The sequence below is a fragment of the Anguilla anguilla genome, chromosome 5 (assembly GCF_013347855.1).
Source record: "Anguilla anguilla isolate fAngAng1 chromosome 5, fAngAng1.pri, whole genome shotgun sequence".
NCBI classification, from domain to species: Eukaryota; Metazoa; Chordata; class Actinopteri; order Anguilliformes; family Anguillidae; genus Anguilla; species Anguilla anguilla.
In genome coordinates, this window is record NC_049205.1 from 48,676,206 (window position 1) to 48,704,194 (window position 27,989).

At 45.0% G+C, this 27,989-nt stretch overlaps 2 protein-coding genes across 7 annotated transcripts; one reads left to right on the forward strand and one right to left on the reverse strand.

Annotated features, from left to right (window-relative positions):
* Positions 1-1,185: 1,185 nt before the first annotated feature.
* On the forward strand, positions 1,186-6,955 carry tubgcp4 (tubulin, gamma complex associated protein 4). The gene is made up of 18 exons (XM_035416526.1): positions 1,186-1,349; positions 1,797-1,925; positions 2,189-2,311; positions 2,420-2,473; positions 2,617-2,673; positions 2,841-2,920; positions 3,372-3,573; positions 3,967-4,132; positions 4,350-4,474; positions 4,579-4,629; positions 4,718-4,823; positions 4,916-5,023; positions 5,373-5,517; positions 5,663-5,840; positions 5,930-6,064; positions 6,173-6,289; positions 6,414-6,553; positions 6,637-6,955. The coding sequence occupies exons 1-18, from the start codon at positions 1,272-1,274 to the stop codon at positions 6,647-6,649; spliced, it is 2,007 nt and encodes a 668-aa protein (XP_035272417.1). The 5' UTR covers positions 1,186-1,271; the 3' UTR covers positions 6,650-6,955.
* Positions 6,943-27,985, reverse strand: tp53bp1 (tumor protein p53 binding protein, 1). Of its 6 annotated transcripts, XM_035416519.1 has the most exons (30): positions 23,096-23,179; positions 22,517-22,728; positions 22,137-22,224; positions 21,919-22,000; positions 20,724-20,815; positions 20,191-20,331; positions 20,028-20,085; positions 19,504-19,679; positions 19,250-19,376; positions 18,575-18,669; positions 18,249-18,463; positions 16,735-18,136; positions 16,513-16,629; positions 16,134-16,349; positions 15,776-15,842; positions 15,452-15,553; positions 14,063-14,471; positions 13,565-13,633; positions 13,279-13,431; positions 12,637-12,860; positions 11,929-12,093; positions 11,175-11,566; positions 10,851-11,042; positions 10,539-10,721; positions 9,526-9,711; positions 8,894-8,988; positions 8,090-8,286; positions 7,551-7,687; positions 7,155-7,328; positions 6,943-7,110 (listed from the first exon to the last, which is right to left on the reverse strand). In XM_035416519.1, the coding sequence occupies exons 1-29, from the start codon at positions 23,124-23,126 to the stop codon at positions 7,156-7,158; spliced, it is 5,796 nt and encodes a 1,931-aa protein (XP_035272410.1). In that variant the 5' UTR covers positions 23,127-23,179; the 3' UTR covers positions 6,943-7,110; position 7,155. The 6 variants fall into 6 exon arrangements, with proteins under 6 accessions (XP_035272410.1, XP_035272415.1, XP_035272414.1 ...); XM_035416524.1 differs by lacking the exons at positions 6,943-7,110; positions 23,096-23,179 and adding an exon at positions 27,659-27,985 and having other exon boundaries at positions 7,117-7,328; XM_035416523.1 differs by lacking the exons at positions 6,943-7,110; positions 23,096-23,179 and adding an exon at positions 24,196-24,321 and having other exon boundaries at positions 7,117-7,328.
* Positions 27,986-27,989: the final 4 nt, after the last annotated feature.

Below are 27,989 nucleotides of genomic sequence, written 5' to 3' on the forward strand. Positions count from 1 at the left end.
CCATTTCAGATTATTCTTGTCAAGAGCCTTCATTATTTTATTGAATTTCTGTGGTTTCTGCTGTTCTGTACATAGAAGATTTCCCCACAAACTGTAAAACCAAGATACCTAATGTTGCTGCTGTTTCTTGGATCAGATCTACTTGTGCCCATACACTGCAGGCATCCTGGCAATGCAGCTCAAAACCCTCAGTGTACCGTCAGCATACTTCTTAAAAGGGACAGAGGAACAGATTAAATTGACCATGGACATCTCCCCACAAGACTAAAGGATCTCACAATGTTTCATGTCTGTTATAAATCCACTCACTGCCTTTCACATCCAAAGAGACCTGTAATGCTGGATGCAATTTAACAACATCAACACTTCCAGTGTGTACTAGAGTACACCCTCCTCTCCCCAAGGCACTGCCCCCACTTCTCCCACCCTTTGAGCGCTCACCCCCCATGTCTGCGAGTGAGATTAAAAAGGCACCCCTGTGGACATATGAATCAAAGTCCTTCCACCACCAACTCTAATTGAGGAGATCAAGTCTTTTCTTTATCAAAAGACCAGAACAAGAGAACCAATATATAAATTGTGGTGCCGAACAGCTAACAAGCTTTGGTATGTCAAGGATTATAATTAACTTCCCGTATTTGAGTAAAATGGCTAAATGATTAAATGAGATCAATGCTGAAAATCCATCACCAGGTTCACAAGTAAATTTTACCATAATTTCAAACACCAAATCGAACTCAGTTAACTATACAAGCTTATACAGCACAGAAGAAAATTATTAGCCTCGGTCACAGGCCAGGCTGAACAGCCTGAAATAGATTGGTGTTGCCATGGTGGACTATGGGGGAAGTTTACAGGTCTTGTATGATTAATATATAACATATGCACTATTAACAGCAATTGATTATGAATAAGATATGAGTATCTCTCACTGAGGTAAATACATGGCCCATGCTCCTAATTAAATAAATGAAAATATGTAAAATAATAAATAAAATTCTGCAAACATTAAATAATTAAACATATTACTTTCAAATAATAAGAGGCTATGGAGTTAAAAATGTTACATATAAATGATTACTTAACCAAGTGAGTATAATAGTTGTAATGTAATTCTGCAGTTTTGACAAAAATGAAGTGGGAAACTACAATCACCCACAATGCAGCGCGTTATTGTCATTTGCGTCATCGAATTGCGGCGGTAGAATCGGCGGACAAAATACAAGCACAAGAATTTGTACAATCGAGTGCTACGAATTACCAAATGCAAAATGATTCATGAGCTCTTGTTGGCTTTGAGTGGGTACCCTGGCACCATATTTACATGGAATAAAAGGACTGGTTTACAGGTATGGGCAAGGTTATCCAATTTATACAAGTAGTTAACGTTGGCTTGCTAGTTGCCTGTAAGAAGCCAGTAGTTGACTATCGCTATAGTCTATCATAATGATTTTTAAAATCGGGTGAATTATATCTGACTGGTCTGAAGAATTTTTCGCGCCAGCTAGCTAGCTAAACTACCTCATACTTTCGTGAGCTAGCACACTAGATGTAGACTTTCAGCGTGAAAGGGTAGAATCATGCAATATCATTTAAGAGATACGAATAATTTAGTAGTTACTTACTGCGAGATGGCTTGCTGCAGTTGCCATATGGCTGTTTCTCTGCGTTAGTGGAGCTAGTGGATTGTTTTCTCCTTCAAATCTTTATAATAAAAAAAGTACATGTATTGTAAGTCATATTTAAAGAATGTAACTTAAGTTACAGTGTTCAGTGCTCGTCTGCCTTTCCCACAGGTGTCCCAGGACTTACCGTTTCTCCACCCAAGCGAAACCAGTGTGCTGAACCGGCTTTGTAAACTTGGTTCTGACTACATTCGCTTCACAGAATTTATCGAACAACACACAGGCCATGTACATCAGCAAGTGAGTTTCGAGGGATTCGAAATGAAATTTCAACAATGACTCGGACAGCACATCAAAATTGACCGTCCATCTTTTCGAATATTGCCAAGCTTAGACTAACTGTGGCCACGACAATAGCGAACATTACTGTATCGTTAGCATGTGTGCTGTTTTTTTTCTTTTGGAATTATGACGTTTGATGGGAATTCTGTTAATCGGAGCCCATTCTTATAGTTTTCAGCATTGCTCAATGTTTTATTAGCCCTGATTTATGCTTTGTACAGGAGCACCACCCTACACAGCCAAACCAAGGTGGACTGCATGGGATCTACCTTCGGGCTTTCTGCACAGGCTTGGACTCTGTGCTGCAGCCCTATCGACAGGCCTTGCTTGACCTCGAGCAGGAGGTAGGATGCTTCATGCTTATACTGCTTGTTAATAAAAAAGGATAGTAAAGCTACATATGTTAGCATTGCACCTTAAAACCAATGCTATTCTTTTCTCATTTATTTCAGTTCCTTGGTGACCCACATTTGTCCATTTCTCACGTGAACTGCGTGCTGGACCAGGTAATGTGCAGTAAATGTATGCTGGTTTATCCCTGTAGTCTTTGGTCATGTTGCTTATTTTGTATAGTTTAGTTTGATTGTAATATATTTTGTTCTATGCTTATGCAGAAATAATTTCAATGACTGTTTGTGCTCTCCTCCAGTTTCAGTTGCTATTCCCCTCTGTGATGGTGGTAGTAGAGACAATCAAATCTCAGAAGGTAAGACCTTCTGCAGTAATTCATAAGGGTGATGGACTGATTGCATATGTGTATTTATTACATCCTTGAGTTGTGCATATTTAGATGAATATCAGTAACTGAAATGAGGTGACGGCAATAACATTATGGTGACCCTATTTATCATGTCTTTCCAAACTGTGAATCAGATCCATGGCTGCCAGATTCTGGAGACAGTGTACAAACATAGCTGCGGAGGGCTGCCACCTGTACGTTTAGCCTTAGAGAAGTGAGTACAGTCTGTTGGTTAAAAAAATCATGCACATCATGGCACATCTTTGTTACTGTAAATGCATTCTTCAACATCCAACGTTTGGCTGAAAGGACAGAGTGCTGTTCTCTGAAATATTATTAGTAATTAATGGCCATAGCTTGATATATTACTTAAAATGTAATATTGCTGGTCCATACATATGTAATAAAACAACAGCTACAGAAAATGTTTCGCTAGGACATACCAAGTAGAAGACCCTCACGAGTCAGATTAAAATTTTCTGTTTACCTACTTTCCCTGACCATGAATTTTCTCACAGAATGTCCTTTGGTGCTTTTAAAATGGTGTGCAGTTTCTAATTATGCTCCTGGTTAATATGTATTGTATTGTTCCTGAAATGTGCATGTTGTCAGCACTTACTTATGCCATCCGTTCTGTGACTGAAGTGTCCCTTCTAATGGTCCAGGATTCTTGCCGTGTGTCATGGAGTGATGTACAAGCAGCTTGCCGCCTGGATGCTGCACGGACTCCTGCTGGACCAGAGCGAGGAGTTCTTTGTGAAGCAGGGACCGAGTGCTGGGGGTGCGGCCCAAGCCCAGGAGGAAGAGGATGAAGACCTGGGCATCGGGGGCCTGAGCGGGAAACAGTTACGGGAGCTGCAGGACCTGGTAGGGGAGCGGACTGCCATCTGTGTCTGATGGATAGATCTGAGCATGATTAGTCACAACGTCAGAGTCTGGGAACTAGCATAGACGTATTTAGAGGTGCAAAATTATTTGTTCCAAAATAATAATAAAGAGTGCTTTTGTAAGATAATCAAAATGTTGGAGCCTGCATAGACATGTTGTAAATGTGCCTTTTGAACTGCAAAATCATGTGGTGTGAAAGAATAATGAATGTGAACACTCCATCATTGTCAAGAAGATGAGACAGGAATTGTTACGTTTTGTGACCATATGATTAGAAAAGGGTTTTTATAAAGGGGTTTGTTGAACAGCACTGAGATTCTTTTTTAAGGGTATGCGGAAGCTTCACCGTACTCAGATCTTCTGTTCTTGCAGCGGCTGATTGAAGAGGAGAACATGCTGGCTCCATCCCTGCAGCAGTTCTCTCTCCGCATTGAAATGCTTCCCTCTTACATCCCCATCCGTGTGGCTGAGAAGATCCTCTTTGTTGGGGAGTCGGTCCAGATGTTTGAGAATCACAACCAGAACCCATCTCGTGCCAGTGAGAGTTCACTTCTGCTGTCCTTTTTCAATTATTCACATGCATTAGTGCAAGGGCCAGTCACTACTTCAACAGTATGTCAAGTTAGTGTTATACTGACATCCCTGTGGCTTGTTCAATAACTTTTCTGCTGCTTGATTGGATCTCATCTGTAAGGGCCTCTTGATGTCATCTTGTGGTCAGATGACAGACTTTCCCCTTTTACTTTTCTTGCCAGGCTCTATTCTGAAACGGCAGGAGGACACGTTTGCCACTGAGCTGCATCGACTCAAACAGCAGCCGCTCTTCAGCCTGGTGGATTTTGAGAACCTCATTGATGGAATTCGGAGCACAGTTGCTGAGGTGAGATTGGCGTGTGGCAAATAGTATTATCTTGGGAATGAACTAGAGCAAGATGAGTTTCCTCAGCCGACAGACCAATTGAGTCCCTCCATTTTTTATTCCAGCATCTGTGGACGCTGATGGTGGAGGAGTCCGACCTTTTGGGACAACTCAAGGTCAGGGCATATTTACAGTGTCACCCCTTATATGCATACATTTTCATTTGTTCTTGTGATTCAAGCATTACTCTTGTGTTTCTTATAGATCGTTAAGGATTTTTACTTACTGGGTCGCGGAGAGCTCTTCCAGGTCTTTATTGATCATGCGCAGCACATGCTGAAAACACCACCCACTGCTGTCACTGAACACGGTACAAAGACCTCCATATTGCAAACTGAACAAATTTACAGAACGTCCTTTGCGAATGTTCTGGTTCAAAGTGTTTGTCTTTCTCTCCACTAGATGTCAATGTAGCGTTCCAGCAGGCCGCTCATAAGGTGCTGTTAGATGATGACAACCTTCTGCCTCTCCTGCATCTGACTGTTGACTACCAAGGAAAAGAGACCAAAGGTATTGCAGACATGGGGGTTTCCGTCAGCTCAATGCTTTGAAAGTATAAGAGTGTACAACTGAAGCAGAGGTGGAGTATATAAGACCACAGCACTGAAAGACTAGAATGGTGGACAATTGAAGCAGACATGGGATCTGTGGGCTTATGACTCTGAAATGCCATAAATGTAGACCATACATTTTGCCCCCCAATGGTGAAATGAACATTCCACTGGAATGGAATTTTGTACTTTTATGGTTTTTCTGGCTTGTTACAGATGTCATTTGTACAGTCAGATTTTGTAGTTTGGTTGCTCTGGATTAGAATTAAATTAATGTGAATGACTGAGGATCTGTTGGTTGTTTTTAGAGGTTGCTGGAGGTCGTGAGGGTGCTACCCCTCCGCAGGAGTCCTCTCCTCGGGAGGCTCCGCCCACCGGCTGGGCTGCTCTGGGATTGGCCTACAAGGTGCAGTGGCCTCTGCACATCCTCTTCACTCCTGCTGTCCTCGAGAAGTGAGTGTGTCCTAAGTTCCACAGCTTTCTCCACTGTGGATAATTTTCTGGGGCTGAAATTAAAACTGCTTCATGTTTTGGTCTTTTCATTCCTATCCTCATGCATGTCCCTTCCCTCTTTTTTCTTGGCCCTGCCCCTCCTCAGGTACAACGTGGTGTTCCGCTACCTGCTGAGCGTGCGCAGAGTGCAGTCGGAGCTGCAGCACTGCTGGGCTCTGCAGATGCAGCGCAAGCACCTGAAATCCAACCAGACCGACGCGGTCAAGTGGAGACTCCGCAACCACATGGCCTTCCTAGTGGACAATCTCCAGTATTACCTACAGGTCTGATGTCCATACCCGTAGGGCAGGATGTTGTTTCTCCTTTAATTACCAGCTTGTGTTAACACAGTCCTGCCTTCACCTCTGCACAGGTGGACGTTTTGGAGTCTCAGTTCTCCCAGCTCTTGCATCAGATCAACTCCATCAGAGACTTTGAGAGCATCAGGCTGGCTCACGATCACTTCTTGAGCAACCTTCTGGCACAGTCCTTCATACTGCTGAAGTCGGTGAGCAGCTCCAAAATGATCATCTTTTGCATCTGCTCCATCACTAATGAATTGATGTCACTAGGCCTGTGAGTTCGCAGTCAGGCAGCTTTCCTTCATTTGTCCCAGGTGTTTCACTGCTTGAATGAGATCCTGGAGCTCTGCCACAGCTTCTGCTCTCTGGTCAGTCAGAACCTGGGCCCCCTGGATGACAGGGGCACTGCTCAGCTGGACATCCTGGTCAAGGTTGGGAGTCTATATACACGGTTGCCATTTGGTATAGTTATGGATAGTGGCTGGAGTAAGAGGTTTCACTGATCTTACAGCACAAATTGTGATTGAGAAATCTTTTCTTCCTTTTTCCCCCCAGGGCTTCAGTCGGCAGTCTTTTCTGCTCTTCAAGATCCTGTCAAGCGTTCGCAATCACCAGATAAACTCAGACCTGGCCCAGCTGCTCCTGCGCCTGGATTATAACAAGTACTACACCCAGTCTGGGGGAACCCTGGGCAGGTAGGTCTGATTACACTGGAGGCTAAAGGACGGTCATTGGTATATTGAGACTGCAGTATCTAAGACTCCTTTTTCTTTTGCAGTTTTGGACTGTGAGTCAGTACCTGAAAATGTCCTTGGTCCAGTACTACAACAGTGGACCCTATTGCACTCCCTTGTGTCATTCACCTGGACCCGAGTGTCCTATTCTCATACTGACTTGACCTTGTGTGCTAGTATTATTAATTGTTTGGCAGGTTACTTATGGATATGTGCACATGCCTACATCTTGGTCGATTAATAAAGAAAGAGCCTCATTGCACCACACAGAATTTACCTATAGCTCTTTTAGAAATGTATAAAGTGTAAATAAATTATCTATTGCAAAAGAAGAACTCAAATAAATATGATAAAATGAAACAATCACAATTTATTGTTTTCTTCCATAAAAACAGAGGAGTTAAAACTATATACAGAAATGGCATGCACTAAAACTAACACAGGACAGTGATAAGGGGCGGGTGTGCGTCCGGGGTGGGGCGGGATTAGGGCAGGTGCGCGTACCGGGGCGGGGCGGGGCGGGATTAGGGCAGGTGCGCGTACCGGGGCGGGGCGGGGCGGGATTACGGCGAGTAGTCGTGCTGGAACTGGGCGTGGCTGCTGTAGCCCTGCCGCTCTCCGCATACGAGGCTCTGGATCACCCACTCCGGCGACAGCACTGGCACACCCAGCGACGCTGCCCGCTTCAGCACGGGCGGCGGGCACGACCGGTTGGTCACGACCAGGTCGAGCGCGTCTGCCCAGGTAAACGACACAACCCGTTATCATGGACCCAACTTCCCTTTGAGGTAGTCCAGCTGGCTTTAACTAAGCACACACTGATAAAGGCTTGCTATCTGTAGTGTTTCAGGTATTTGTAGTCTTCTTGCACACATAGCAAAAGTATTTTAGCATTTTCATCATGTTTTTGCATTAAATCTAGGTTTACACAAAAAATGAAATAACAAGGTGAACCCACCTGGGCTGTTGCTGTCCCCTTCATGGTTGCACACGGAGGCAGCTCCACCCATCTTCAGCAAATCGGTCCAAAATTCTGCCGACTCATCAAAGACCAGCAGGACCTTGAGTGCCTCGAACGGACTGCGCCGTGGGTGCCTGTAGGAATACAGCTGATGTGTAACTCAACTCAGCAATAAGAGACATTTTCTATGATATATTATTCTTTCTATACTTGGGATTCATGCAAACTATGTGTTAGATATAATGTCAGTAATATCTTCTGTTATCTTGCCTTGAAGAATAGCAAATTAACAACTAAACAGTCTGTATGATGTCTAATGTGCTGGGTACTTAATTCAATTGCACTTAATTTTAGAATACTGCAGAGAAAAACCTTTTAGTAGTGGGTATTGGGTACAGTATTTTAATATGGGGAGGAAAACTTGAAACTGAATGTGCTGTATAAGGACCAGCCGTATGGAAGAAAATAATTCAGGCCCATCCATGCAGCTGATCTTGGATTTCTCCTGAACATCTGGGACTTTGTTCAGGCCTCACCATTCCACTACGCGGCCCTCCAGCCCCACACCGGCAGGCAGAAGGTAGTTCCTGTAGTTTAGCAGCTGGTTGTCGTGGCAGCAGTCCCGCACCCATATGTGAGACACGCAAGGGACGCCGCTCGCCAGGCACTGCAGGTACTTCCGCGTGCGGCAGTGCTGGTCTGCGATCAGGAGGCTCTGATAGGCCGCCTTGCACTGTGGAGACACGATGAGCATTCAGCACTTACGGGATGACACTACACCAACAATCCCAAGGCTAGGGACAGGTTAGTGCACGGCTAGCCAAGTGTGGCACTGGCCTTTTTGACCAACAGCTGACCATGTGACCAATGCAAAACAAAAAATTTAATAAGTACCAAAAATGTGTCCAGGTCAACATCTGGTTGTAGTTCTATGTAATTTAAGGAAGTGTCTAGAGTGTTCTTCACATGCTACTTGTACATATATTGTCATCTACATAGAAAGTAGAAAGTGTGTGGTCACATGCACCATTTTTTAAAGCATCTGGATTCCCATTAAAAATTAGTTTAACAGCCCTGGGCAGTGGAACCCAATTACAGGTAGCCTACATGCAGAATATACTGATCAACTGTTTCATAAAAAAATTAATTGTGACTGTTCCTTTTGGTCATACTATATATATCTTTTGTACCAGAATGAAAACTGAAAGAAACAAACCAGGGTATTGGATTCATCTAGAACAGTTTTCAGTATGATTTCAGCATGAAAATAAATACATTCCGTTCTGTCCTCTTAAAAGGCATCGAAGTTTGAAACTGGCACAGATCTTTGCAGTCCTCACCTGTCCCTCATTGAACTCCTGGAGAACAAACCCCCCTCCAGCTTCCAGCTGCTGCTCTGTGTAGCTCTTGTTGTAAGGTGCCGTCTGCACATACTCTGACAAAACACAATCAAGTCAGACTGGAGACCACAAGTACCAGGCACAATATTTCAATCCAAGTGTAATATGGGAAGGTTTACAACCATTTTGACTTGTGTACAACTAAAATTAACCTTTTATTATTTCAGCTAAGCTATATATATTAGTTATACATCCTAATGTAATACGAGGACAGAAACGGCATATATGAGAAATACTGCACTGCGTTTTCTTTTGCTGATACAACAGGCAAGAGAGTTGTGATGTCACATTACAGGCAGAATACAAACTGCACCAACTGTGCAGTGGTGTTGATGGTGATTGGTGGATAATGCTTCCTGGATACATATACAGGGCACCCGGAAGTATAAACAGACAGTATCTGCCCATCACCATCAGCGTTGAACCTATGGGTTGCTATTAACATGCGTTGTTATTGGTGGAGCTTCTACATGTGATGTGATGCTACAACTATGTATTCCCCAATTTATTATCCCTGAGTAAGCTTAAAGGTAGGAGAGTAAACGGTTGTCCACTGGCTAAGGCAGCCTCACCCTCTTCCTCATTTGCCAGCTGGTTGGTCTCACGGTCCCTCTCAGAGGAGGTGGTAAGCAGAAAGGCATAGCCCAAGAAGAGCGAGGCGCTCGGGGGGAGGGGTCCGTGCGTCTCCACCAGGTCATTGGGGTCAGAGGGCAGGTCAGTGCCACTGCCAGAGGTGTTGCACATGCTCAGATGCTTCCCTGTATGCACAGGCAGAGGAGGGAGGAACTTAGCACTGCTGCTCAAGTCCAAAACACAACGGCTAATGCTGTCCTAACAAACCCAGAGTGACACCAATATTTAAAGGACCAACAGTATCATTATAGCATCCCAGAACACTTACAATAAGTGATCATATTTTCCAACTTAAAATGTTAAAATAAAGAGCATATATACCTCACGGCTGGAGCGTGGTTAGTCAACACAGAAGATACCAAAAACAAACCAACTTCCAAAAAACGTTTGCAAAAACCTTTCCCCCATCTTAAGTGAACACTTGGGACACAGTGATAAAATGAATTTGAGACATACCAGCTCAGCAGAGGGTGAAGCGAGAGGTGTTCTGTGAAGCCAGAGCAATACCTCAAGTATTTTTCACAAGCTTCGGGACTACGCATTAGTTCAAATACCATAAATCTGATGTTCAGCCAAGCTCAATATACAATGCACAGTTTCAACACGAACACACAGATGACTTCACACATATTTCACTTGCAATTTTTGAGGGCACCAAATTCATTTTCAAAAAAAGTAGGCAACCGTTTATTTTAAAAAGCAGCAATACATTTTTAGCCATATTACTTAAAGTTAAAAACAAGTAGCTTATATTAAAAATAAATCCATGATAATTGAGAATTTTATCATTTAATTGATAAAACATTAAAACAGATTCAATGAATTATCCATTTTTAATAATGTTGGGTTAAAAATTAAAAGGTCCACTGCAATTGTAATTTAAGAAGATAAAAAGGAGGCGGGGCTGGGTCATGTCAGCCATCTTGCTTCTCCACGGGTGGGCTGTCCATACCCGTTCTGGCACCAGCTGACTTGCGGCCTCTCTTAGCGGGAGTCCTTATCTCATCGGCGGCGCTGATCAGCTTCCTCTTCCCAGAAGGCCCTGGGGTTCTGGGGCTGTCGCTGGAGCTGCGGCTGGGCGTCTCCCCGCCCCCCGCGTTGCCTCTACGCTTCCGTTTCCCCTCCACCAGGTTATCTGCAACAATGGAAGGATTCCAGCCACATTCAAGGCACAAACACAAACACCTTCAGTTTTAGCTTAAGAACTGTTCTATTTTTTGAGGCCATTTTGTCTGATGCGAAAACCTTTGATTGACGGCATTACCCAGGCTGATGTCAGAGGCCTTGGTGAGGGGCGTGGCCGGCTCGTACGGCCCCAGGCCGTACTGTTCCCTCAGACGGTTGGCCTGCTCCATGGACAGGATCACGGACATGCGGCCGTACCACCTGCACTGGCCGTCCTTCTCCACGCTGTAGAACAACTCCGAGCCCTCAGTCTTATGGCCCTTCACCACACCTGCAGACCCAGCAGGAAGTCTACATTTACCTCGACTCACAGGAACACAGTGGAGCAAAGGAGAGAATTTCAAACTAAAGGGGACATTTGCATTTCAGAAGACTGATCCCGTTAGCGAATCGCGGGCCTCACCTGTGCTGAAGCACTCGTCGTCGGACAGCGCCGTGACCTCCGTCTCCACGGGGATGGGGTCGCACAGCAGGATGTCCTTGCCCGGCACGTCGCACTCGTAGCCGTCGTCGAAGAGCAGCCGGAAGCGGCCCGCCCCCAGGTCGCGGGTGATGCAGCCCGAGTACAGGTAGCCGTTGGACAGCCACTTGGCCACCACGCGGAGCCCCACGAAGCTGCTGGCGCTGCCGCTGCTGTCGGGGGACGAGTCCAGCGCGGCCACAGAGCGGCTCGGCGTCCCGCGTTTGGGGCCGCTCTCCGCCTCCCGGGCGCACACTCGCGTGTACGCCTCGTCCTCCTCCGAGGAGGAGAAGGGGGGGCCCCGTATGTCTTCTCGGGACAGGGCCCCGGCCCCCCTAATTAGAGAAAGGGGGTTTTATACACTTGGGTCTACCTCTCCAGAAAAGCTCAAGGCCTGCAAGGTTAACATAAAAAATTTTAAGCAATCTTTCAAATGCCCTATAGTCCTTCCCTTACCAGACTGAGCTGCTGGTATGGATGATTTTAACACAAAAGAATCCATGTTGGAGGGAAGATGGGTAAAGCCCACAAAGAAATCCGTATCTAACACTGAAAGGATTTCATGAATTAGTGAAAAGTGCAGAAAATAAAGGGTGCGTGCACATGCAATGGAGGGTTATGGGACAGATGATGTCAGTATTTTTGGAACCAGTGTACCCCTTTAATCTCTTCTGCAGCCTGCGCCAAGAGGCCTCACCTGGACAGGGGGCCCCGAGAGGGGGGCCTGCCCCGACGGGCCCTTCCGCGGGGCGTTAGCGGGGCCAGGGGGAGAGCGCCCGGGGCCCGCTCCCTCTCTTCCGTCCCGTTGGGACCCCAGCGCCCCCGCTGGCCCCTCTGCTGCTGTGCGCTCCCCTTCCGGGGGCTGGAGGGACACAGACAGAGACGAGAGCGGTCAGCCGGCGCGCCCCCAGCAGGGCCCAGCAGGGGGAGCCGCAGCAGAGGGGCAGAGGGGCGGGAGCTCCGCAGCACCGGGGCCCTGGGCTCAGCTCAGGAGACCAGGCCTCCTCCAGCTTTAAGCTCTCTCAGTGCACGCTGCACTCGAGCCGCTTAATCACCCCAGCGCTGAATCATGGATTACTGTCTGTACCGATGAGACTCATGCAGCGCTGGGTGCCTGCCCACTTTTTCATATTTTTAAATCCCACAGGCACGGGAAGAATTTCTCACGATCTCTGACCTTTGTACTAGCAGACTAATTTCATTCCAGGTATTTGCTTTTCAATGGCCGCGGAAGCACCCTAAGAGCCAAAACGGGCACGGCAGGTCATCCTGAGTTGAACCGTAAGGGGTTGATAGGCATGTGAGTGAGAGACAGGAAGGAAGAAGTGGTTTAGACACAAGAGTAGGCCTGTAAGAGTTTTCCCAGAAGGCAGTGCAAGAAGGGAGGAGAGGGCGGGACGTCAACCTTGCAAATTTGGCTCCGCGGGCGGACGGGACGATGAAGTCGGCCCTCCTTGCGGGCCCCGGGCCCCCGCTGCTGGTCCCGCTGGAGCTGTGCTGCAGGCTGGACGCCTTGGAGGAGAGGGAGCTGATGTCCGCCAGGTCACCGGAGGTCATGGAGCTGCCCGTGCGCGACGGCGAGGCCTCGTTCTCCACCACGCGGCAGTCCACCACCGGCTCCTCCGACTCCTCAACAGCCCGGACATCGGAAAACAACGTTACCATCCTGACTGCTAGAGTCCTTATCCCACCATCTTAACCACGAATCCAGTCAAAACAGAATTTCACGTGCTTTATGATAAGTAGTAAGCAACCGTTTGGAATCTCTGGATTCACAAGATTTCATTTTCAACTCAAGACGCTCTCAAATGTTGCAATGATAGATCAACTGTTTTTCCTTTAATACATTTCCCAGCTTGTTTCAACAATGGCTGTTAATAAACCCTGCTTATGTCATTGACTGGAGAAAGAGGGTTTTGTTGTAAATGTGTAGGGCCTGGTTCAAAATGCCCAAAAGCACTCTATATATCGTTAAACAACATCACTAAGTTTTGTCTGGAGGTCTGTGTTGTGGGACTACTATCCCCATGGGGCTGAAGACCCTCACCTCTGTGACCTTGCGCTCCACCTCCTGCCCGTTCTCATAGTACACGTCCGTGATGATGCGGGTGACGGTGGTGCGCACCTCCCGGATGGTGCGCACGTGCCTGCGTACGGACTGCCCCGCGGGAGCCCGCAGAGGGGGCATCTCCGGCTCCCCCTTTCAGACAGAGCGCAATGCCAGTTAGCCCGGAGCACGTCGGTTCCTTACCCACCAGTGGCCAGCCCCGCAGTTAAACAGGCTGCCCACACGAGTCCATCCACTTAAGTGTCGGTGTGAAGAGGAACCTCACCCTCCTCGCTGGGTACTGCGGCCCCGCGGCCTCGAAGCTGGTCTGCTGAGACACGGCCCTCTGGCGCATCTGAAACACAAGGTTACACTGCTGATGAACAGCATGTCATCAGAGCACACTGCACACACCCTTAACTAAGGAAGCCAGTGACATCATTACAGCAGGAGCACCAACGCCCATGTGTGCGAGACATCTTCCTAAACTTTTTCACTAAACTAATGTGTTGTCCACCTATGCGGCCATTTTTGCTTAGTCTGGCCTACACTTGCTGGTGTGATGCAATACATGGTAACACTCTTCTTGTAAGTGTTGATATTTTATGTCCCACTTGCTGCATGAATTGGGCCATTTATCATTCTGGCACATAAGCACAACTTACTGAAATTAAACAAAAATGCTGCGATTGTTGTAAGGGAACGGAAGTATTGTGATATGATTTATAGCCCACATCAGTAACCCTAACCCCACCCATTACACCATAGTCTGCAGGGCCCTTACTTTGCTGGGAGGACTGGGAATGGTGGTGGCCATATCAAAGCTGGTCTGCTGGGATACTGCTCTCTGTCTGGAGGAGGTACCGCTGGCTGCCAACCCGGACACCCTGTTAGTTTCTCCTTCCTCTGGCCCCTCCCCCTCAGGGATGGACACACTGGCCCCGCCCCCTGCCTGGCCCAGCCCCAGCGTTTCAGTATGAGGCTCCTTCTCGCAGGAACCACGACGAGGGGCCCGTTCCAGCATGGAGCTACTAGCTGCGCTAGGCGACGCCAAACCGCCTTCACGAGGGCTGGCAGAGAGCTCTACTGATTGGCTGTTGCCAGGGAGGTTCTTGGGCCGCTGACCCTGTGATCTTGGAGCTTCCCTTTGAGAGTCCCTCTCCTGAGACAGGGGTGAGCTGTACAGGTCTCCCCTGTGGAGACAATGACTGCCATTAGTACAATCAATATAATAACATTAATCAACCTTTTGATACTTTTTTAATGAAACAAAACAAAATTAATGGTCATTAGCCGCTTAAAGTCATGTTTGTTCATTAGTTTACACAGATTTTTCACCCATAAATGGAGGTGGGGGTTTACTGAAGAAATTCAGGTTACACACCTTGCATATGGGTACACCACCACCACACAAAGTTAAACCCTGTTCCCTCCTGATTACAAAACCTGTTCCCAACCTGCTACACCAACTCTGCTTCCATGCAGTAAGCTGTATATAAGTTTGATACTCCAGCTGGTAAATCACATCACCAAGCTGTTGTTCCGACAGGGAACAGGGGGAAATTGGGGCATGGGGAACCTTGAGAAAGACCTTGTGCAGGAGCTCTGCAGCAGGGCAAACCAGACGCTCTCCTCCTCCTCTCTGGGGAAGAGCTAACGGGTGCCCAAAATAGCAACTCCTCCCCCCTACTCCCATGTTCTCCCACTCACAAATGGGCCAGGCACCAGCTCTGACTGCTTAACTGAAACTCTCCAGGACCTTCTTACACACACACGCACACACTTCCCACACAGTACAAATGGTCATAATTTTGTCATTCTCAAAGTCTTAAGCTGAAGATGCGCTTGAAGGATGAGAGATCAAACACTGAAGTTCAACATGAAATAGCACCATATCCTTCTCTTACTACAAAACTTACCTAAGACAGGCCAATGCTAAAATGTTTTTAACCAATTACCACAGCTACCAATTCACCAAGTATTGAGATCTTAGTTACATAGTGCTTTTGAATTAAAAAATAATTTTTAATGGTGCTAAAACAAATAATAGTTTTTGGATGTTGAGCTTTGTTGCATTGAACAGCAGAGGGAGCTAAATACTTGGTAAAGATTTTTGATAAAGACCCAGTGTCTGTGACCTTGGGAATTCTTCAAAACTAATGGGAGGCAGTACCTAGTAGGAGTGCAAGGCATGCTGGGTAGGGCCCTCTCTTCCACCTCAACCTGTCTTCGTGCCTCACATACACGGCTGAACACGGAGTTACTGGTCTTTGGACTGTAGGAAGAGAAGATGTCAGGGCCATCAAAAAATTGCTCTCACCCACTTCCTGTTCCAATAACATAAGTGGCAGAGCTTATTCATATTTAAATCATTATTACAGCTTATTATGCGATATGATAATAATAGCACATTTACAACAATAACATGAACCCATCAGCAGCTGAAATCAGAGCTAATATCAATAAGCTTCCCTGCATAGCAACTGAGGCAGGTTACCTGGTAACAGCCTTGACAACTGTGGTAACCTTGGAAACAGAGCCTTCCTCTTCTGACAGTGCAGGTTCTAAATGGAAAAGCACAATTTAAACTCAAGCACATATATGGAATATTAAGTGAAAAAACTCCAGCAAACCACTACCAGCATATTTGTGGTGTTAATATAAGAAGCCCAGAATAAAGGTCAGCAGTTCTTGACAATTTTACTCAAAACCTTAATTTTGGGTAAGAAACAATCAATTGGACAATCTAAAGCTTAATTTTTTAAAAATTATTTTTAAATAGAAATGGCATTCTAAATTGCACAAACAAACAGAAATGATAGCAAAGAGCAGGCTATCTGAAGAGTAGTACTTACTCTGTAGACTGAAGCGTTCTGACCCCGAGCTTCCTTCCTCCACTGGGGTCACTAGTTTCATCCTCAAACTCAGCTTCCCATCAGGCTCCGCAGCGGCCGAGGTACTGAGGTCCTCTTTTGTTGCCTCTCTGCTCTCCTCCACTGTGATTTCACTAGCCGCCATTTCATTCTCTTTTGTGACATCACCGGCCGACCGCTCTGAAAAAGAGCTCATTTCTGAGAAACCAAACATCAAAATCAGAAAAAAATTCTGCGTTGAACTGCCAAATGACAACGCTAAATGCATGTATTCATGCACGGCACAGTTATTGTTATCATAACCTTAAAATAGACCACTAGAGCCAAGCGCATCTGAAATGAGCTGTGAGGAGCAGCCTACCAATAGGAGTGCTGTGTCTGGGCGTCTGCTTCAACTGGCTGATCAGAGGAGGCGTGGCACTGGCCACAGGGCCAATGAATTCTCCTTCTTTCGGAAGAGTGAAATGAAATGGGATTTCTGAAGAAGAAGCATTGAAAAAAAATCAATAAAATTAAAACAACTGAGCAAATGCCTGACAGAAAACCTGGTGACAACAAACAGGGATTGTACACGTGCACATACCTCCAGAGCTATCACTGAGACTTTTACTCCCAGAAATCTCTACGCCTTGATCTACAGCTCCTCTGGGGGATCTGACATCAGCTGGCTTGGGCCTCTGTGACCCCGCCTTCTCAGGCTGTGAATGTCTGTCCGGGCTAGGGCTTGGGCCTTTAGACTGGGATCTGGTGGGGGATGCAGTGTTCTCCTTTGTGTTGACCCCTGGAGTTCCTGCTTTTCGCAAAGCCGGAGAAGCTCCTGGGGACCCTGGGGCCACGCCCCTTTCGGTCTGCGATGTCACGACCTTGCCTTTCTGCTGGGAGACCCTCTCGCTCTCCTCCACCAGGACAACGCTGCTGCTCTCCTCCTTTTCAGAGGAGTTCTGCTCCTGCTCTTTCCGGATACTCTGCCCCTTGGGTGAAGGAACACATTCCTCCTCCATTGGCTCCGGGGAGAGGGCCTGGCTCTGAGACAGAGAGAGGCATAGTCCTGACCCCTCGCCCCCTGTAGTTTCCTCCTGCTTCTCCGCCTCCTCCATGTCCTCCGTCACGTCCAGGTCATTTCCTGCAGCATTAGCAGGCTTTTGTAAAGCATTCTGACTCAACAAAACTACCGATGCCCCAGAATCTACACAGACCTCTGGGATCTTGGACTGGACTTCCATGACCATGTCTTGGGTCTCGAGATCAGAGACACTTTTGTGCAGCACGGACTGAGATTCCGACGAGGACGATAAACTGTAAGGGACGCAGGCACTACGGGCCGAGGATGGGGGGTTATGTTCTTGCGAACTTTTTGTTAAGTCTATGGTCTCAATTTTCTGCTGGGAGCTAAGGGTGTCCTGCTTCTGTGAGCTGCCAGCTTTTGTCAGGTCAGTAGTATCTGTAGCATGCGTTACATTCATAGCTTGAGTGGTGGGTTTGGACGTCTCGGAACACCTTCCCTGCGAGGAGTTTTCTTTTGAGGAGTCTGCCTCCCCCATACCATCGCGCAAATTGGCAGCTGTCCTTATTTCACACGTCTGGGACTCTTTCGGTTCACTAGGGGTGTTCTTTGGTTCAGACTCTAGACGGACGCCGTTTCCCTCCTTCTGGGAACTGTGGCGTGAGGTGACACTTGCAGATGTGTCTACGAGCCCCCCCGACTCCTCTATCTGCGTTGCCTGGCTGTCCTCGGCCTCCTGCGGCTTTTGTGACGGTTGTGCGAAACTGCCGCGCTCACTGAGAGTAGAGAGTTCTAATTGGAAGGATTCAGCCACTTCGCTGTGCAGCGATTGGCTGGGGTTGCGCTTCACCCCCAAGTGAGACGGCTCAGGAGATCCTGACTCCAGTGATAAGCGTCTGTCCTTTTGAGCAGCTTCCTTCATTAGTGTTCCCACCTTGTCACTACTTCCTGTTTCCTGGCTCTGGGTTGGGACAAATACATCCTGTGGGGAAAAAGAAGGAACAATTTTTGCACCATATTCAGACTTAAAATGTCATCCCTCACCAGCTGTCAAACCATCAGACACTGATTCCCCCCCACAGTCGGACACCTACGTGGGAGAGCTCAGGAAGTGTAGGCACAGAGATGTTTTTCTCCAGGACAAAACCAGGGGAATGCTGGGATACTGGAGTAGATGCAGAGGGCTGTGGTTTGGGTGCTGTGCCTGACTGAACAGGAGCCTGGTCCATGTCCATTGGCTCCTCCCCTCTTTTCTGCAAGCAATCTGGCTCATCAGGGGGGAGGGATGTATCCATAGGCTCCCCAAAAGCTTTACAATAATAGCATACAACAGTGTTACACAGAGGCATTCAGGGCAAGTATGTTTGAGCACAGATTTTTTTAATATCTGCTTTATTTCTCCAAGCAGAAGATAAATTACCTTGTTCATCCTCTTGTGCTGTGGGTGAGTTAGGCACTATAAGAGGCGTTTGGCTTAAACCGTCCTGAGTAGGTGCTACAAAATCAGCAGAGTTCCTTTGGAAAAACAGAATGACAAGGCTAAATACGGAGCATTTGGCTAAATCACACAATATAATTTCAGACACCCTCATACTGGAGAATCATTTGGAGAACATGAGACAAACGATGACTGCAGGTTTCCAAAATCCTGCAGAATATTTTTGTGCTGCACTTCAGTGTAATCTTAAAATGTAGCTTCCCTAAATTATTTTTGCTTTGCTTAGTCACTTGTGTGTAATTCAGACCTGGGTCAAATGCATATTCCTTTTGGATTCAAATACTTTTCTACGCTTTACTGATCTTGTCTGGTGTATTGGAACCAAATACTCTCAGAAAGTGCAAACCCCACCTTCTGGTCATATTGGCAGGCTCAATTACACCAGGCAAGTTCAACAGAGCACAGAAAAGTATTTGAATCCAAAACAAATACGTATTTGACCCAGGTCTGGTGTAATTCCAGGCTGCTTCTGCCCGTAATGGAGAAAAATGTGTTGTACTATGGGACATTTTAAGTTGTAGTGAGATGGGGCATGGCAGTAAGGCTGAGACTGAGGGTGACTGAAGGGCTGTGTGTTGGTGATGTGTTTGCTCTTACTGGGAGAGGCTCTCTTGCACCAGGATGCCGTGTCCTGAAAGATGCAGCAGACGCAGGCTGTGGGCGGGTGTGCACGTTGGCAAGTGCTGGCTCTCTGGCTCAGCCACGGTGCTGTCGACCCCGCCTCCTGGAACACGAGGAAAGGAACGGAAAAAAGGCCTTTAGCAAAGACCCCGCCCAGTATTTCGGCTCTCGTGTCAAAATACAAAACAGTCGTGTTGCCCGGGGAAACCAAAGGTGGAATGAAAGTTCACCTGTCTTCTCGGCGTCGAATAAGTCATCCTGAGAAGATGGCACCTCGTCCTCGTCCTCGTCCTCCGGTTCCCGGGCCGCCTCGGCCGAGGCCTCGGAGCCGTGCAGCAGGTCCTGGATGGACATCTTCCTCTCCCCAGACGAGGGCTCAGAGGGACAGCTGGAGCTCACTTCTGACCTGCGGAGGAAGGAGAACTGCACTTCAGATGCACGCCCATGAGCAGGAACCTATGGAAACTGAGCTTTTCCTTCATTTCAATTTCCCCCCCCAATTCAGGATGCCTGGTCATATTTGCTATCCCAGGACAGTGCAGACTAGCACGTCCATGCAGCGTGTGATTCCTTTCTAGCTGCAGTCCAGTGCAAAGGACAACACTTCATGCACAGCTGCCTCAGGCAGACCAAAGTCCATGCATGGCGAGGGCAGTTCTGGAATTGCTGGTCAGTCAGGACTGAAATTTTGACTATGGGCTAAGTGACCAAACCGAAGAACTTTAGCGCATGCTTGTCAGTGAGACCCAGTTACCTTTTACATTTGTTCACCTGGCTGCCTGAAGCTACACCTGCTGTTTTCTGTACAGCTCCTGAAACACAAAAATCATGGGATTTAAGGACCGATGGTGACAGCCAATCATTTCATCAGTTTTTTTTTAAACAACAAAACTAGACTTTAAGGGCCATAGCTGTACCTTGCTTAGCCTGCCTCTGGCTGTCAGTCTGGCTGGGCGGAGTGCTGGCCCTCTCAGCCTGGCTCTCCTCATCCTTGTCTAGCTCATGGCTCGGACCCTGGCTCTCCGACAGCTCCAGAAAGCCAAACTGAGATGGCCCTCCTGCACAAACACACCCACCCACAACATTATGTCTCAATCACCAGCAACATAGCAAAAATCATTGCTTCATACAAAAAATTGTATGTTCCTCTCGCAGTATACACAACAACAAAGATCCCACAATCCTCCCCATAATTAAATTTCACCTGTGTACCATGACATTGGAAACTGTTTGCTCTTTGGGAGTGGGTGGGGGGGGTTCTTATCACATTATCAAGTGAACCCTGGTATGTTCATGCATTACTTATCCCTTACTTCGACTGTTATACAAAAAACCCTAAATTTGGTTGTAAAATAAAATGCACTGAATTATCTGAGTGTAAACACAGCTAAAACTGCCTCATAAATATCAGTCAGGGCAGCCTCTGCAGTAGTAACTGTGAGCTACAGACCTTCAGACTGAGCACACTGCGTTGTGGAGTCTGCCCCAGCGTCCACCTCCATCTCTTCACCTGCACACCTCCTGGCGACAGGGGCTATTACACTGACAGAAACAGAGAGACAGGTCTCAGAAACACTTTACTGAAACTCACTCAGTAAAATAACATGCCAAGTCAAATAAGTGAAATCTCTAGAAAGGCATTTTCATTTGTGGATTACAATGAGGCCAGAAAAGAGGAAAACATAAAAGGACTACACAAGCCTTGGCATCTTTAGACTTTATTGTCCCCAAGGGGAAATTCCTTTCCACCGCACTGTACCCATCAGACAACAGTACATACAACAGCACATTAGGGTTGGGCCGATGTAAAAACTTTCAAACTGGTTTGATATTAAGCCAAATACCGGACCGGACCGGTAATACCAAAATTTTGCACGTGACTCAAACCATTGTGACGTACTTAAACTTTCATTGCAGCGTCCGTTGCTATGCTGACGCTGCCAGCCTTGCTACATTCTTTGGCAATAAAGATTCTAAGACAACTCAGCAATTTCTCTGGTTTAATGGGTTATTTTACAGCCTGAAATGCGATCGTATTAGTAAATGGCTACACATGTCATCTAACTTGCAAGCAGTTGGCTATCTCCCTGGATATTAATAAAATGTTTTTAACAGAAAATAATAATAATAAATGTGATTTTATCCACGGAAATGGCTATACAAAAAGGCAAAATAAATTTAGTGTTTTTTTTGCACTCAGACACTAGTGGCTCTGTTTACAATTATTATATTATTATATTATGTTAATCACGTTGTCATCTTGCTTATTACTAATGCAATACAAGTAGGCTACTTTTTAATTTGCCAGAACAAGTCTCATAATGACAAATGCCGGTTCGCATAAAATCAAACCGGTTTTAGCTCGTACACCGGACCGGACCGGCAAAACCGGAAAGCGACCCAACCCTACAGCACACAGTAACAGCATACAATGACAGACAACAGTACACACTCCGGCCTGATCAGCGAGGCCTATTGTTCAGGGTGGCTATGGCTGCGGGGATCAGGCTTTTCCCAAAGTGAGCCCTTCTGCACCTCAGTGTCTAATCCCTAATGGTCCTGTGAAATGAGATGGTCACCATAAGTGATAACCATCCTCACGGTACCTCAAAACACCGCTTCGGGGATCACTAACGGTTGCATACCTCTTTTGATTAGATGGGGAGCACACTTCAAGAATTTGACTATGCTCCCGTGCGTCAGAACTCAGGGTTGACTCCAAACAAGCTAAACAGAAAATGGCACAATTCTCTTCAGCAAAATTTAAAGGGGAATAAAAGTCTACATACAAGTGGTTTTGTGATCAAAATAAGCATTTTGGACAAATTTATTCAAAACCTTTGCCTTGCTAAAATGTTCTGACCTGAGCTGGGCTGTGTGTTCCTCTGCACCACGTTCGCGAGGCTATCGGTCTGGGAGCACTTGCTTCCCAGTGGAGACGAAATCAGCTCCTGTGGGAAAAGTATTAGTGAACACTTCAGTTTAAAAAAAAAAAGTATTGCATCATAGTACCCTCTTTCTCAAAAACAACTTATGGTCTGGCACTACTCTGCAGTTCTACCAAAGTGCACGAAAAAGAAAGAACGGGATATAAGAATTCCAGCTACTTTTATAAAGAAACAAACAAGCAATGCTTTGCTACTTTTTAAAAATGTACTAATGGAGTGGCCAAAATGGTGAAATATCCAACACACAATTTCCCCCACGCAAAGTGCCCCCAGTTCCCAATAAAGACCAATTCACCAAAACAGGACTGGGAGATGTGGGCTGCAGGTTGGAGAGGCTACGGGCGAACAGGGACCGATAGCTGCTGTCGGGGTCTTCCTCCAAGGCGGCACTGTCCGGCTGGGAGTCCTCAACAATCAAGCAGGGGTTGTCCAACTGGGAAAAACCGGATTCCAGCTCATTACTCCCAGGATCCATGAAGATTGGACGTTCTCCGACAGCAGCACTAACTGCACACAACAAACACAACAACACACCCGGAATTCATGATTAAACAAAATGGGGACTAAGGCAGTGGTTCTCAACCCTGGTCCTGGTTTTAATGTCAAATGAAGGATGGTATACCCTCCTAATGCCACATTTAAGAAAGATATTCAGGTTACAAAAAATGGATATTTCACATGCCGTTGAGGGCTTTTAATCAGTCGGAGCAGTTCACAGATAATGTTTTTATTTTCTGTAATGTGCTGTGGAAAGTGTTGCTTGAAAGATGTTACATCTTTATTTGGCAAAATAACAAACCAGCAACTGAAAACCGTAAAGCGTTTAAAGGCAAGGGAAAGGGCAATGAGTTAAATCCGCATTCTCTTAACCCACCTGTTGTCTTCATATTTTGCATGCACCCCATGTCCACAAGGTTAAAAATGACCCACCCCCACCAGACCCCCTCTGAAAAGCATCTTCACTGAATTTAAAACCCGAAATCAATATTTTTGGGCTAGAAACAAATTGTCACTCATCAATACTTTGATTAATGTTTTCTGACATCACAATCCAGAGACTTCAGTGTACACCGCTGTACATAATGGCTAATGATTTGCTGCATGTGTAGCGGTTAATTTTGATTATGATTTCATAAGTGCAGGGTTGAAGACCATTTCGTAGTGAACCCTTGATCAAGTATTTCACCGTTCAGCTTCCCGAAGGACATTTACGTGAAACGCCTGGAGGCTATATTTCAGAACAAAAGGCCACGTCTCATGACTCGGAAAGGTCGTTTCAGGACGGACCGAGCAAATACTGATCAGCAACTGAAAACCATCCAGTCGTTAATTGCCAACGTGAAACGCACCGTTTCTTAGAAATGTCACGAGGCAAGACAAAAGTTCTAGGAAAACGCTCATCATGTGTCATTTTGATCAAGAAAAAAGGAGTCAGCTAATTAACACGTTTTCTAAAAAGCGAAAGTATACGCTAATTCACTTGACTATAAAGGTATAAGTAAAAAACTACATACGTCCAGCTAGTAAACAGCACATACTTGCATATGTTAAGTTATGGATATATAAACAACAGGCTATTAACTGGCTAGCATGCTACATTTTAAGTATGGGGAAGGTAGTGAACTACTTTGTGGAAGGTTTGATTGGACTCCTCCCCCTATGTGAGTTAGCAAGCTAACTACCAAGCTAGCGAATACTCAACGGACGAAAGATTTCAATACAAGCAGATAACAAGCCAGGTACGTACAGATAGCGCACAACGGTCTCAATTTAAAGTACATAACTGAGCAACGTTATTTCTCTTAAGATCCAAAGGAACCCATCTTATTAACTAATCAAAGTAACTTAGCCAGCTACATAACGAAGACAACTATCTTATTTTACTGCAGTGTGGCTTATACTTTCTTAAATCTTTCGCTAGGAAACATCTACAGTATGACGTTCTGAAAAGCTTAATTTTAACTGGATTCCTACCAAGTGCATGGAAGCCCCTCCAGTCCCATAACTCAGATAAAATCGTAACACACCGACAGTCAGCTCATTTCCATTACCCACTGCGTTGTTTCGCGGCAAACACGACCTTACGGAAAGCTGTGATTGGTCTACAGCCCAGGGTCACAGTATCAACAAAGATTTCCTGCCGTTTTGATTGGCCACAGGCGTGGGATGAGCCAGAGGCAGTTCTAGCAAACTCCACACAGAAAGGCCCAGGTTGGAATTCGAACCCAGGATTCAAACATTGGGATTCAAACCTTCTTGCAGTGATGCGACAGTACCATGCACTGCACCAACGTGCTGCCCAGGCACTCCTCATTTTTTTCTTATCTGAATTTGTTCTGTGGTAAGATCAACATTTGTGTGTGTTTGGAAACATGCGTAAAGGCATTTTATGCTGAAGATATTTTTATTTCGAATTTTAAGTAGTTGAAAGTAGCCATATTAACAACAAATCAATATCAATACTTTTTTTATTTTATTTTAACTAACCTTTCTGAAGAGCCTCAAATTTTTCACTAGCTTTTGATTTCACATAAGCCTTACTAAGTTTTAAGAACAGATTTGGTCATCTTAGTTTCATTTTTGTTTTTTCAAAAACTCATTTTTATTTTTATTCCAGTTTACATTGTCTTTTCCTCACACACTTTTCGTCTTGGTTTTATTTTATGACAATAACCTTGATGGAAAAGTGAGTGATTCATTTAAAAAAATGATTTATGACATATGATAATGATATATAAAGACCCACATATGCGCAGATAAACCCAGCAAGCACTTAGCAATAGCGTATTTGTTGCTTTTGTTGATTACTTGGCTAATCGTGCCTTTGGGAGAGCGCGCAAGAATATGCATATGAGGCGTTTGTTGACAGTGATGAATGGCTGATGTTTGCACAACACCTTGCAGATGACATACCTTTTATAGAATTGATAGGATGTTTCCTTTTGCAAATCAACATGAACAGGCACAAGCAATTGATTTATGAACAATAGGCATTCATCCTCTGATACACCTGGGATACACACAAAAAAGGTCTGCGCATGTTTCATGAATCCCACGTTGGCTTTCCCTAGGAACTTTTTATTAAGAACAAAAGTAAGAACAATTTAAGAGAAGTTTTGTGAATAAGGCCCATTGTTCACCAAAGACCTCTCGTAAGGATCATGAATGATCTGCTTTCTCTAAGATCTGTGTAAGGCATGTCTAATCATACTATTATTTTTATTAGTTTTTACTGTAAAGATATAGAAGCATTATCCATAAAGAAAGTGCCCAATTATATTAGCCATTTAGATGAGGGATGTATTTGATGAAATATGAAAGCAGATAAGTGAGTTGTTGAGCTGACAAGAGTGAGGTAAGTGCTCACATGCGGTTAAATGGCAGCAAATTGCCATATGCTATCAGCCTTTAAGCACACATAATTTAACATAATCTCTACACACCAACTACTTCCATCTGTTACTATGGCAACGCGAATTTGTCTTTTAACTGCCTGCTCACTACATACTAAGGAGGGTCAATGTGGGGTGAAAAGGCAAAAAATAAAAACTGAAAATATGACAGTGGAGAGCTATTGCCATGATAATATATGCAAATTATGTCCATGTTCATTGTTAGAGGAGCAGACCAGGTACAGGCTCAAGGGCGGATATAGAGCCAAAGCTTACTTAGAAAAAGAAACTCTGGGACAAATATAAATCCGATATTTATTCCCATGACTATGAGTTACACCAGTGACATGAGAGTGATGCTTTATGAACTCCAAAACAGGTGGAGCTATGATGTTTTGTAAATCACTCAATGAAATAAAAGAATCAGAGTATTTGGCTTAGGAGAACATTTGGTGCTGTTATAGGGCTTTTGAGTCCTCTGTCACTCTGCAAACAACCCAGGCCCGATTAAAAATTATGTTGTTCTACGTGCTAATGCAGCTAACAAAATAAGTGATGTCAGATTGTTCATTCAATGCTTTCTAAGTGAAACCTGTAATCGTTATGATTAATTAAGGTTAATTATTAGAATTGCTCAAGAGGGTGATGTGCTATAGAAGCCCTGCATCCACATTTCCTTAGTCCTCAGCCTCTTTTGATTTTATCAGACACCTTTATCTAGGGCAGCACTCTTAAATTTAGAAGCAAATATTCAAATAATCAAATGAAGCATTAAGAAATTTAGCTAAGTGGCATGAATACCAATCCATATTTACAAGAGAAAATCTGAGGATAGGTTTATATTTAGTCAGAAAGATAGTGACCTAGACAAAGTCACATTTTTGATGGATTTATTCATTTATTTTCTCAACAGCTGAAGAGACAACTGTTAGGCTTCAGCCGGTTGCATTTTGGCCATAAGTGAAATAGTCCTGATATAGGGCAACTTCCATACATTGTAAAGTGTTATCCAGGTACATAGCTGGATGGTTACTGATGAAATTTAATTATGAGCAGATTTACATATAATACCAATTATTCTGAAATGAGCACAGTACCACAAAACCATTCCGAAATTAGTTCTAAGTAAAGTTACAAAAGAAAAAGTGAGTATTAAGAATAACATACAGATATAGGTTTCTTACATACTGGAAAATATGTTTTAATGCATTAAGTGATGCTAGTACTTCTCGTGTTGAGGTAGATGCTTTAAAATAATAAACCTGTACAGTTTGACATTTTAATACAATTTTGTTAAAGTATACAGTTTCTGAAAATTTGGCAAATATATTTTATTAGTTGACCAAATAATCTTAATAAGATTCTCTATTGTAAATCCGTGCATTCTGTGTTGTGATATATGGGATGACACCTAGGCACGGGAACTCTGGGTGGCTATACAGGACCCCTAAGCCTAAAAAAGATGTAGGTTATCTTTAATATTAGCAGGCTGGCACCCAGACACCTGCCAACATCCTGTTTACATCGCTTTGAGGACTATGCAGCTCGCAACTGATAAAACAATGAAAGGTAGACAGAATTGAGGAACATACTCTTCCAGAGACCATTACCTCAATTAAGTCGATCATGCTAACAGATTCATCTGAGTCAAATGAACGACATTATACTGTAAGGAAGAGATCTTACAGAAATCAAGTTCCTGCTCCTTCAAAATGCAACTTTTTTGAAGGATTGGTGGTGGAAACTACATCCGATGTAGCATGCATAAGAATGTTTGTATACAGAGGCAGAACATAGCAAACGCCACATATGACTGTTGCCGGCGTTTTCGAAGCAAAGCTACGAATGCAGTTGACACCCAAAGAAAGAATTGCGCAGCAACCGAATGGAACAATAACGGTTTGAATGAGAGATCAAACATATTTTTACATTACAAACACACCCGGCATTGATAAGAAATCAGTATCACTGTACTTTTGTTCAAGAACGACTATTTTGTTTTTAATGGCATGCGTAAGCTAATATTAAATAAATCACTGGTTTACCTTTTAAAAGTTGAACTTGTTTACGAGACTGGGGGGTTCTCCCGTTGCAGGTTTTGTTTAATACATGAGTTTACTGTTTTAATATTTCTACCCGGCTGGATCTGGCTTTAACAGCGATGCATCCAATTTCTCTCGCTCTCTCTCCCCGCTTCTCCTGAAAGGCTGGGTGTGGGATACATGAATGCCACTTAAAGAAGCAATGGCATTTTTTATGCGTGTGCTCGCGCATTTGGTCGTGTGTAAGACATTTATTTTATGTAAAATCTTGAATTTACGACATGTTGGTTTGATAACAGACACTCAATTCCCTTAAATTTGTTCACAGAAGATG